We start from the raw sequence: 13201 nt of genomic DNA, 5'->3' as shown, positions 1-13201 counted from the left end.
ACATAGGTGAGAGGTGCATGGAGTTTGAATAATGCAGATTTCCAGCTTTATTATCCAGGAAACTACCCAGACATCCATCTGTATAGATGCATCCCCAACAAGCACAGAAAGTGCCTTCATCCTTTGGCATCTGAACCTGGTCTATATCTGATGTGCCACAAAGAAAGGAATGCAGCCATTGACTACCGAGTCATGGCATATGCTACAGAACTACAAAGTGATATGAGATCAAATAGGGCTTTGTAGCTGACTGAAATCTCATCCTTCTACAATAACTAGAATAACGGCTTCCCTGTGCTTCAACTTCAGCACCTTCAAAATAGGGATACTGCTTATTTTAGCATACTTATTTAGAAGTTTGAAAGTGAACCTGAAAGAATGCAGATAGACCCCAAGATTCTGATAAAATAGATGCCTTTCAAATCCAAGATCACTACTAATAAGTACTTCTCCCTTCCCCTAACACCTCTGTGAAGCAGGCAAGGGTTAGAAGAAATTATTCTTTGAAATTGTGGGATACTGTAAGAATGACAGCCTAAGCAATTTTCCTTCAAATTATCCAGATATTCAGCATAGCCTGAAACGCAAACTCTCTACCAATCGTTAGTGGAGAATAAAATAATAAAAAGTTCAGGATTAAGACAGCCCTGGATCCTGACTTCAGTCCAGTCACTAATAAGCTGTGTGACTTGGGCTAAATTTTGCAACTTCTCCAGGACTAATTTTTTTTATCTGTAAAAGGAACTCATGATACCTGACCTGCAGATAAACTTAAAAAAAAAAAAAAAAAAAAAAAAAGGGAAGCAAACAGCAGAGTGCCTGGTGCTCAGTAAATGTAACTCTTGGCACTGTGGTCATTTTCCTAAAAAGTGGTCTTGCCTTATGCAGTAAAGAAAACAAAGGTATCCATAGGCAGCAATTGCACAAAGGGGAGTTTAAACAATTTTGCGATTTATTTTAAAGGAAATTTATTCTAGGAAGAGATGTAAAACTCCCAAAGTTATGAAATTAAGAAAAAGAAAATATCAATATATTCTTATAGAGGAAAACAAGATTGAAACAGAAATTCAAGGTATGGCCACAAGGAAATGACTGCTTTTTTTCTGTGCTTGTGACTCAATCTCTTTTCTTCTTCCTCATTTCTCAAACATGCAGCAATTACTTTGTGAAGATAAACACACTGCCCAGTAAAAGTAATATAAAAGATTAGTACCTTTGTGTGAAAATAGTGAAAAAAAATATTTTTCTTAATTTTTTTTTCTGTGAAAGTTTCAGAGAGTTCTCAAAGTTTCAATGTTCTCAAAGAAATGGGAAGGGTACTTAAAAAAACTAAGGATAAAATACGATTCGTCAAGTCCCAATGTTATTTCTGTAGCTTGTTATTTATGTTTAAAAATAATACACAAACTGAGTATTTGAATCTGCATGGACCATGGCATATGCAGCACTCCACTCGTCTCAGCTATGCTAAAACACATGCAAGAATATAATCTATCGAGTTGCTAAGAAGCAGAGATTCAGAAGCCAACACAGACATCCCTTTGAACATTCATTTTACATCAACTTGGGGGTATTTATTTCTAAAAGATGTGGAAGTGCATGGTTTAATTAACAGGCAGGAATGGTTCTTGTTTATGCTCTACCTAATAAAAAGAAATTTCTCTGACTATAAATTTGATTGCCTTATTTCCCAAACCACAAATTTTCTGGGCATTTCCTTTTCATGTTCCCTGGCAGATCTATCTACCATCAAACTCTCAAGTTTTGTTAAGGCCTTATCGACAGCCGCAGTTTACAAAATGCCTGTTACTTGGCCAAATTTAGGATAAGAAGTTAAAACACACACAAAAATAATGGCAACTTTTGAGAACAAGCAAAGATTTGGAAAAAGCTACCATGTCTAGGAAAAAACTAAAATATGGCCTCAACTTCTAAAAAGTGCAGAAATCTGTGATATTTACAATGTGCATTAAAATGAGTACATTAAAATTAAGGGAACCAGTACAGCCCAGAAGACTTGGAGCTGACATGCACATTCGGTACCTGGATCTCCTTACTAGCTGCATGGCCTTTGGCAAGTCACTCATAATTTATCTAATTTATTAAATGCAATTGAAACCCCCATTTTGCCACATTTGTACACTTGTGGAAATGTCTGGCAAAGTGCCTGAAAGGATGAAGAAGGTGTTTGACAAATGTCAGTGTGCTCCCTGGAAAAGATGCTACAAACTAAACTGCCTACAGGGGGACCAGTCAGGAAGGAAACTCTAGGAGGGCCTGTGACAGTAAGATAACAGGGAGCACAGCGGGTGTCTGTGTATTACTTGAGCACATTCAATCCTGCTACAGAGGATGAATGAGGCTCATAAGAAGAGCTAAGCACAGCCAGTAAGTAAGCTGGAAGCTTATGCAGTATAGGCAAATCTCACGGAGTGTATCTGTCAGAACAGATAACGAGTAAGCAAGCAGCTGTGAGACTCAACAGAATTCATAAGGTTTGCTTAATTAAATATAGGCCTATAACCTATAAGATATGCCAAGCATAGAATAAATAAATATGAAGGAACAGAATGCTACTTAGATATAGAAAGTATTAAGTCATGGTCATGCCTACTCTGGGCTGACATTATGTCAACTCTGAATTAATGGCCCTTGGTGACAACTGGCCTGATCCCATGCTGGCCCCACATGGGCTCTGCCCAAGAAATGCATGTGAGAACCAGACCTGTTCAGCAGGCCACCAGCCAACCATTCTCCCGTGGAACAAGCATGAATTGCTCTGGGCACTGTGTCTGGCTAAAACTCCTTGCTCAAATCTCCAACCTGGTAAGCACGGTGGGAAAGGCTGAGGTGGCAGAGAGAGGACAGATGAACATAGTGTGTCCCTGGGGTCAGGCAGTGCGTTCTGCTACCTTCCCTTCCCTCCCTTGGCTTCTGTGTTGGTTTAAACTGATTTAATCAACAGCATCATCAGAGACTTCCTGTGGTCGTGAGCACTTCTGTACAGTGCTTTTGGACTGTGTTTGAGCCCACAGGCAGGTGACCTCGTCTGGGACAAGGAGCTCTGAGGTGAGTGACAAAGTGAAGCCCAAGCCTGACTCGAGCCACTGCTCTGCTCCGGCCAGTGCTGTCCTGTGGGCATGTTGGACGGTGGTTCCCATGCTTTCTGACATTTTACAGAAACTTGGAAAATCGAAATTTCCATGTCAAATCTCCCAAGTTTTAAATCTTGACAACTTAATCAAAATGTTAAACATATTTTCAAGCCAAATAATAAACATCATCCACTACCAGTTTGTTCCCTCTGCCTTCAGTTAAGAAATGCCACCAATCTTGGTACCACAGTCCCTATCATGTGCTCCTTCAGTTATAAAAACAAGATACCAAAATTTGAAGTTTTGCAAGTTATGGTCTCTCATTTTCAGGGGCTCCTTTGGTTAGGGAGGACCCTGCAGACTTGAGGGTGCTCGGTGGCTCCCCTGCTCTGGGGCACAATGACTGAAATTAGAAGGGAGGGCTTATCCCATATTCATATTTGCATGACTGAAAAGAAAACGACCCCACTGCCTCAGGTACTCACGAATTATTGGGTTGGCGAAGCTTGTTTAGTTTTTTTCCCTACAATGGCTCTAGTAGCACTTATTTGTCTTTAACTCATTTGAAACAATTTTGTTAGATTGCATTGTGACAGCTGTCATAGCACCATGCATTTTAAAAATGTATCAAAATTGGCAAATTTTGGGGTAGCCATTTTAATACTGAAGATGGAAGAAAATACACAGTAATTTGTGTAATATTTCAAGAAAGGTAAAAACACAACTGAAATGCAGAAAGATTTGTGCAGTATATGGAGAAGGTGCAGTGACTGATCAAATATGTCAGAAGTGGTTTGCAAAGTTTCTTGTATTATTGACCTTTGGGCCCAATAATTCTTTGCCATGAGGCTGTCTTATGCATTGGAAGATATTTAGAAGCACCCCTCCCCTCTCCCCACTAGAAGCCAATAGCGGGAGATAGCCAATACACTCAAAATATCCAAATCAATAAAGTCATTGGTAAAAATGAAAAATGTCTTTTATTTTACAGAAAAAACAAAACAGACTTTTTGGCCAACCCAATATTTGCACGTGGCCTGCAAGCTTGTGCTGGGAAACTTTCTATAAGTTATACTTTCATTCTATCATTTGTTATCCTTGTTTTCTCTCTTTTCAGTCCCTGGCCAGGAGTTACAGCAAAATGAGGTGGCATTTTGGGGCAAAAGGAAGAGACTGTTACTATGGTACCTTCAACAAAAATCAGACGGGTAAAATCAGGACAGGTTCGGGAAGTCATATATTTGAAGTGAAGTAGGTAGCTCTGATTAACAAGTGGGCCAAAGTGATTCTGGAGAAAGGGCTGACTCCCTATAATCATGTGGAAAAAAGCAGGGACCCACCAGGTACTGAACAGCATGAGGGGCATATAACTAGGGTGCCAGAAGGCTCCTTAAGGTAGTCCTATGAGCAAGGAAAAGGCTGGAGAGTACCCAGGAGCTCAGGATAATGCCCAGAAGGTGAAGAGTGGGCAGAGGTCTACTCCTCTCTGCAGATAAGTCAGAGCACAACTAAACTACACTCTGGTTGCTGGAGAGCTGGGACATGTGCATGTGTGCTGGAGTATGTGTATGTATGCGTGTGTGCACACTCACTGTTATACTGGGGGGCAGAATGGAAAAGGTGGGAGGGAGGTGAGGAGGTAGGAGGCAGCAGCTGTCTTAGACTGAGACACAGTCAAGAAGCTTGCTTTGCCCACATCCTCACTGAATGACTAGCGATTGAGCCGCTGCCTGAGGAAGATAAGAAGCGACATAACTAATCAATGACTGAACCTGTCAGCATGGATAGAGCATGGGGAACCCATGGCCAGGAAGTGAGAGTGGAGTCGGGGCTATTTACAAAGAACACATGGTCACAAAACCCCTGAAGCTCTAAACAGGCTATGTGTCCAGTGAGAACACCTTGCGACAGGGCTTGCGTGGCTTGTGTTGATGAGTCATCTCTACTGGGTGACCATTACGAGGCAGACCCTGAGTGAGGACTGGGAACTCAGTGCTGACAGACTGACAGGGCCCATGGAGTGTACATCAGTGGAGAAAACTAGCAATAAACATGAAGACGACTGGAAAACAAACCACTGCCACTGCGGACTGTGACAGCTGCTGAGGGGGAGGGGAGTACACCAGATGAGGGAGGGAGAAGGGGGGGACACAGCAGATGTCACCGCTCTAGGAAGGATGGGAAGACAAGCTTAAAAGATTACTTTCAGCTTTTCCGAGAACAAAAACTCTCAGGATACAAAGTATTTAAAAATATATAGAAGTTGTTGGCTTGTTTCTTTATATTACCATATTAATATGTAAATTAAAAGGCGGGATTTAAAACAATGCTGGAAACATCAGCTAATCTCTATAACAAGACTATGACAGCCTCTGTTAGCCTTAACCAGAGTTCCTAGGTTGTTCTGTATTATGCCGAAATGCAATTTAAAAATTAAATTCTACCCATTCTGGTCCTGAGTAACTGAAAATGGGAAGGAAAATACAGCATAATTGATTTCACATACCAGTCACTGGAAAGCACTTGAAGCGGGAGTTTTAAAATGACTGTCATAGTCCAGTTAGTGGTACCTGCTGTGTAGGGCAGGCGCATATTGTACAGGTACACTTTGCTGACCAACAGGTGACAGTCGATGACATTGAAAACAGAAGGCGCTCCTCACAGAGAGCAGCCAGACTGGCACAATCTGAGCTTCTCCTGTGTCTGTCATTGGCTGGAAGGACATCGTCTCTTGAAGTAAACATGGACACAGACCCAGGAGAGTGTGCTATTGGGATTTTCTGGAAGGTGTAAGGAAAATGGAAATGTGTTCTCCAAGGACCAGTAAAATAAATAGGGGAGGGGGGCAACATGGAGATGACAACTTTTGTACTGTCAGATAAGGGCAATGAAACAAACCCCAAACTACAAATTGTGATTCATCCACATATTAGGATGCAATTTAGCAATAAAAAGAAACTGATTATTGTTATACTCAATCGACATAGATGAATCTCTAAAACATGACACAGAATGGAATAGCCAGATGCAAGAGAGAAAATGCTGCCTGACCCCCGTGCTCACCATGTGAGAACAGATCCACACTTGCTGGGAGGAGTGGGTGTGTGCACCAGCTCTAAAGGGGCACCAGAAACTTTCTGGAATGATTGAAAAGCTTGAAATCTTCATTGGTTACATGGGTGTATACATATGTCAAGACTTATCAAACTATACTTAAAATGTATGCATTTCATTGTATGCAAATTATGGCTCAACAGAGTTGATTTTTTTTAATGTGGAAAAAAACCTATATATTTATCTATTCTCACAGTTACTTTATAAAAGTTATCTTTAATCCCTAAAGTAAAGAGGATATGACAGTCTTTTTGAGTTCAGTATCTTTCAGTTTAATGGAAAGCACTGTTTTTCTCTTTAAAGCCCAGTGATGGAAATCTCCTCAGGATCCATCAGGCATCAGCAGATGAGCATTTGAGAATCACTATTGTCTTACCTTCTGCTCCCAGATTCCATTCCCCGAACCCTACCCTGAACATGTCTTTAACATTCCTGAAACATGGGTTCCTATTACTTCATTCCGCGAAGAACAGAGCTCTGAAGCCAGCAGACTGAGGATTAAAATGAAAATGGTCAGGAAGAAGGAATGATTTAAATAGCTAATAAATCCTAGATACAGGTGGGCAGCAAAGGGCAGGAGGCAGAGGGAACCAGAAAGGTTTGGGAGAAGCTAAAAGCAAGTGAATTCAGGAGCAGCCACACCTCTGTGTACTGTCTCTCTTGGGCCTGCCATCTGAGCTAGTGGAGGCCAGTACTGAGCAGGCCCTGTGTGTTGATGAGTCAGCTCAGCCTATGAAATGAACCGCCAGGGACCACTACCAATTTGCATAGTCAACAGGGTGTCAAGACCCACCCCTGCTGGTTACAGAAGGCACAATGCCTTGCTGAGTGCCTTCACGACCTCAGAAGACCATTAAGAGCTTCATGGGAAAATGGGGGAAAACAAAATTAGATATTTTAAGGAGAAGCCACAAAGATTTTTCTAAAGTATAAGGTGCAATAACAAATCTGTGTACATTAATAGCACATTTTCCTTGTAAGAAGATCTAAAATGAAATAGAACAGAATCTTAGACTAATATTTTTTACCTTAGCCTTCTTAAAGCCACTGGCTCACCAAGAGAATAATTTAGGAGTAGCCAAACTATCTCCTAAGTATGACTATTTGTTCTAGAAAACATTGCCTCTGCATGATATAATCAAATGATGGATGGAAAAAGTTGACATACTTAATTTTAAAGGTCAGAATGTTGAGGGGGTGTGACAGAAAAGAAGCCCACAAAATACAAGACACAGTTTAACACTAGAAATCATTAATAGAGTTTGTTGGGAACCGCTCTGCCTGGTTTCAGGAGTTGTAACCACCCCCCATGGATAAGGCTGAGTGAGCGACCTCCGGACTGTGAGCCACTAAGGAGACAAAGCTTATCTCCCTGGCAGCAGCGCCGCTTCTGCTTCATCCATCTCTGCCCCCAACACTTGGTTGGTTAGTCAGTGACAGGTAGGACCCCTCAGAGGAGGGGCAACCTAAGTCAGACATGATTACTTGGGAGGCCCTCAAGGAAGGACTCAGGGGGCTGCAGCAAAGAGGGGATGATGGACCCTCACCCCTCAGCTATATTCTGACATGTCTCCCAAAGTTTCTGCAACCCCCTTACCTGACAGACACTGACTCAGACTAAGCCCTCAGATATCTTTGAAATGTTATCTACTGTTTGATCCTTGCCACCTGATACTGATTGATGAGCTTTACCTGTATTTCTGTGTGTTCCGAACCTAATAAAAGCTGTTGAAGAAGAGGCTCTTGGTCTTTCTCCTCTAAGAGATTGACCACCTCTCCTTCCCAAGCAGATTATGTCTTGGTAGTTTTACTTTCATCCATGGTGAATGGGGGGACTTGTGGGTAAAGTTGCTCCCACAAGGGCTCTCAGGGTAAAATCTTATTTTAATTAATTTATATCTAATAATGAACATTTACCCAGCACTTAGTATGTGGCTGGCATTGTTCAACACACTTTACATACCTAAGCTCATGCACCCCTCATACCAACCCAGCAGGGCAGGTTTCATTATTGACATTTTACATGGGAGGTTGCCTGACTTATCACGGTCACCTGGAGGAGACTGGAAGGGACATCAGTGCACCCAACACTACTCCAATGGCCAAACCTTCACTGGAGCTAGGCCATTTTCGTTTGTTTTGTTAAGAGGAGGGACAGTATATTCATGTCGTGTTTGTTTCTAGTTCTGAACTCTGACACTTCCATGACTGGGTAACCCCCAGACCATGTGAGGCCCTCAGCACACCTGTGAATGCCTCAGGAAGCCCTGCATACACGGGAACTAGGAATTCTCCAGGTAACTGCTAACAGTCTATTCCTGGTCCTAATGATTCAGTGCCTGAGATAAGCACAAAAAGGAAGCAGAACAATGACACACTTTCAGAACTTCACTTTGGTAAGTTCAGAGAAAGCAAAACTCTCTGAATTTGGACGTAAGATATTTTGAAGTAAAAGCCTAAATTCTGAAAGGCCCCATAGCATTTTTGTATTTGGTTTCTCTAACTTGCCTTTACAGTAGCATCTTCACAATTTTGGCCAGATTTACATACAGCCTGGACTATTACTTGTTTGCCATTTCTATGTAAATCAATTTAGTTTCTCTTATTTTTTCTTTTTTAGATACAACTGACACATGACATTTTATTATTTTCAGGTATACAACATACGGATTAAATATCTGTATATATTGCGAAATGATTACCACATAAGCCTAGTTAACATCTGTCACCACACAGCTGCAATTTTTTTTACTCTCTTAGCAACTTTCAAATATGGAATACAAAACTAATAACTATAGTCACTGTGCTGTCCATTACATTCCCCAGGACTTGTTTATTTTATAACTGGAGCTCTTTGACTCCACCCATTTCTCTTCTCCCCACCTCAGGCCTCAGTTCCCTCTGGTAGCCACCAATCTATTCTCTGTATCTTTGAGCTTGGGTTTTTAGTTGTGTTTTAGCTCCCACATATAAATGAGACCATCCTAAATCAACTTAGTTTTAAACAATTAAGTATCTTTATTATCCATGTCTTAAGTTTTAGGCATGAGATTGATTTACTGGTTATATTTTATTAGCACATTTATCCATTATTTATTAGCACATAAAATAAATCTATGCACCAATGAAAATCCTTGCATGTCCTCCAGTGCTGTGAGTTCTGTTTAGGAGAATTCAAATTTTGCGCTGGTAAAACCCAGTCTTAAAAACATGGATATAATACAAACACAAGTTCCGAAATTATTTATGTATGTATAAACCACTACGGATACGTACAAAAGGAACTCTATACACACACACTGCACATGCATACACACAATTTCAAATGGCTGAAAGAGGAAGTGACCTGCAATGAGGTGTGACATCAGGGGCAGTGGGAAGTACTGCATCAAGGACACAGTACAACATTAGGCACCTGCACTGTTTCTCTACGAAAACTGAAAGAACACGCATGTCTAAAGGGAGGAATCACCTAGGGGCCCGGGGTTCCAGAGGGGCACTGGAGCAGGGAAGTGGGGAGGGCTGGTTTCGGGCTCCCTCCCTCAGCCTCCCCCAGTAGCAGCTCCACGAAGGGCTCAGCTAGGAAGAAATTTGGAAATCACAGGTATTACCCAATTTCCTCATTTTACCTATGAGGACACTGAGGCTCAGAGAGGGTGAAACACTTAGGGTCACTCAGCAGACCTCAGCAGAATCAGCACCTACAGAAGCCAGCATCCAGATTCCCAGTCTGGTGTTTATCTGACCAAGGCCACTTCTGAGAACGCCTTCCTGCAGCCACATACTGGTGACTTTGGTGAATGTCAGCACCTCAATATTTAATGAAGTTCTATGAGTCAATGGAAACAGATCAGGAAGGAGATGAAGTCATTTTTTCAGAAAGCATGATGTAAGGGAACAGGCACATCTCTTCTTGAAAAGTTGAATAAATTGAATAATGCCTAAAACAGATTAGGAAAGCTTCCTAAATAATGATCTTAGAAACAATAAAAACAGCAGTAGTAATAAGAGTATAGGTGTAAGTGTTTATCACATATCTGACACTAGATTGAATACTTTATATGTGCTGATATCCCTGTGACATAAATATTATTCCCACTTTTATAGATAGGAAAATTGAGCCCAAGCCCATGAACAGGGTGACCAACTTGTCCTCGTTTGCCTGGCACTACAGGGTTTCCCAGAGCATGTAACTTACACTGCTGAATGCAGGAAAATCCTGGACCACCTGGGACGGCTGGTCACTGTGCCTGTGGGGGCTGATGAGTGATGGCAACTTGCATGTCTGCCTGACTCACCAACCTCCACTACCTTCTACAGGGTAACTTCTCTCCAGGTGCTACACAGCTGAGACTTTCACATACTGGTGTAAAGAAGGGTGTGACCGATATCCGACATATAGCTTCTTCTCTTTACACACACACACAAAAACAAAGAAAAGCACTGCATAACCTCAAACCTCCATTTCTCAAGAAGAGTGAAGAAGGGACACTTACCTTTACCTGAAACTCGAAATGCTCATCCTTTCCTTGCCCGCAGAGCACATAGCGTGGAATGCTAATTTTAATTGGGTCCTTCAGGTCGTCTGGATTTGCTCCCAAAGAGCGAGAAACCATCCGCTATCAAAGGCACATCAGATGGGGAGAACAAAGAGAACCAAAATCACTCAATAGCAAATATCCTGCTTGGGCAGAGGAGAAAATGTGTTTCAAGTAGAGAAGAGAGCATCAAACCAGTAGTTTATTTAGAAAAATGATGATTGCCTTTGAAAGAAAAATGCTAAGTCTCTCTCATAATAGCAGACCAGTTCTTTAGGTATACCATTCCCAGGAGTTAGGGCAAAAGCACTTCAAAACATTGTTTGGCTTTGAAGTTCCTTCCAATTTATAAAAACAAGTGAAGAAAGGGACAGATTACATATCACGACTTAAAAAAAATCAGTCTAAACCAGATTCCTCCCTGAAAAGTCTTTATCATCTGACTTCTTTTTTACTTCACAGACTCAGATTGCTGTACATAATGCTCCAAAAGCTGAAAATTTTATTCAAATTTACTTCATTTTTAACTTCTAGGCATTTTTATAAGCCAGTGTAGCATAGAAAGCTCTTTAAACTCCAATTAAAACAAATCCCAAGTATTTTCTTTAGGCTCCATTTGATTAATAATCTACTTTGCTCTGACAAATATTTGTGGTCTGAACAGTGGGAAGCCAGAGGGTTTGAGGAAGAGGCATTATAAAAAAAATAAATCTTCAAAATGTATTCTCTTGAGTGTGAATGGGAGGAAATCTCTGAACAATCCTTATCATTTGCACTAACCTGAGGCTTTAGAAAACATAAGAAAATGTTTTTCAAGCAGTAGCAGTAATAATTGCAGTCATAATTATAGTTGCATTTATTGAATACTTACTATATACCAAGAACTTCAGTTAACAGTTTATGTGCACTGTTGCATTTAATCCTCACAATGCCCTATGAGGTATTATTAACCTTAGTTCACCTTATGTATCAGAGGGGAGCCCAACACTGAGAGTTTAAGTAACTTGACAGAGGTAAGTGGTAGACCCAGCATTGGAACTCAGGCGAACCTAGAGCTCAACTACATAACCACTACGCCATTCTGCTATAGTGAAAATTTAAAATCATTTCTTCCATCTCAGATAAATTGAGCTAATGAACACTTCAATATATGAAGAATTTAAAGTTGAAAACTCCACAATCATGCAGTGTAACTGCACTATGGCTTTAAACAAAAACAAAAAAGCATGAGCAACACACTCCCTTTGTCTCAGAGAGAAAGCATTCCTGGATCCTTGGATCTTCTGCCAGGTGTAACAGAGCAGATCCAACCTAAATCTGCGCGTGTGTGTGTGTGTGTGAGAGAGAGAGAGAGAGAGCGAGAGAGCGAGGGACGGAGAGAGCACTGATTTCCGAATGACACTGAGATGTATAATTTCTCAGATTACTGCTTTCATCTAGAGGATGGTGTAAAGATTTTGGCATAATATGACATTACTAAAGCCTTTTAGCGCGTCTTCATCTTCCCCTGTGTGGATGGCCACCCAAAATAAGAACCATTAATTTTATCACAATGGTGCACCTATTTAGCTGTCCCTGATGTCAAACCCATAGTGGAAATTCTTAAAAAGTGAGTTTCTCAACATGTGCATTGCCAAAAACCTTTCAATCCACTGCTAGTATATTTCAAAATTACTTTAAGTGGGAACATTTCCCGAATCGTAAAATGTATTTTTCTATTTAAAAGTGAAGAGGCAGAGAAATAATGTAATGATTTTACTTCTTTTCAAAGAACACATTTAAGATAAAGAAATGTTTTTGACCTACAAATGCCATGAAGTTCTTGCTCTCCTGTCTAAGCTCTGAAATCTGCTATGTCATGCATAATAACTGTGTTTTTCAAGTAGGAACATAATCTCTTTTTTAAATCTGACACTATCACTTGGGAGCTCAACTTGTTTCATGTGTGTGTGTTGGGTGTTGGATTGGGGCAGGGAGCACACTGTAATTTGGAACAACGTCAGTGGAAGGGAACGCTCTGCCAAAGGGATTTTAAGCAACAAGTAGCAATCGCTACTGCCAGCTGAGAATTAAAGACCCACTTGCTCTAACTTAGGAGGAACCTGAGTCCTCCCCACTGATTAGACCAGAGGCCAACACTGCAGCCGACCTGATGAGGAGCTGTCTAAACAGTTACAGGCTCTTTTCCTAAGAGGTCAAAATAAGAAAAAGGAAGAAGGAAGAAGGAAGAAAGGCAATTAAATAAATATAATTCCTTCAATCAAGTAGGAACAGTGTGTTATAATGTGTTTTATGGGTTCCCAAAAAAGGTGTGAATGATGGTATCAACAAGGGTAACACACTTGGTACTGAATCTCTGCTTCCTTGAAGCAGTCACAGAAAATGGACATGGGATGATTCCGTGTAGTGCTGAGTCCAAAGACTCAGAATCAAGTTCCGACTGGAGGACTTGGA

At 41.0% G+C, this 13201-nt stretch overlaps 1 protein-coding gene across 2 annotated transcripts in view; it reads right to left on the bottom strand.

The window, feature by feature from the left end:
• KIF16B (kinesin family member 16B) overlaps window positions 1–13201 on the bottom strand; it is a 317135-nt gene that overhangs the window by 67805 nt on the left and 236129 nt on the right. For both annotated transcript variants that reach the window (XM_053671041.1, XM_053671042.1), the window contains one exon: window positions 10706–10828. In XM_053671041.1, coding sequence (XP_053527016.1) covers window positions 10706–10828 — 123 coding nt within the window. The remainder of the gene's footprint in view (window positions 1–10705; window positions 10829–13201) is intronic.

The sequence above is a fragment of the Artibeus jamaicensis genome, unplaced genomic scaffold (assembly GCF_021234435.1).
Source record: "Artibeus jamaicensis isolate MK-2021 breed Jamaican fruit bat unplaced genomic scaffold, CSHL_Jam_final contig_685, whole genome shotgun sequence".
Taxonomy (NCBI): domain Eukaryota; kingdom Metazoa; phylum Chordata; class Mammalia; order Chiroptera; family Phyllostomidae; genus Artibeus; species Artibeus jamaicensis.
This window is presented reverse-complemented; position numbering and strand designations above follow the sequence as displayed.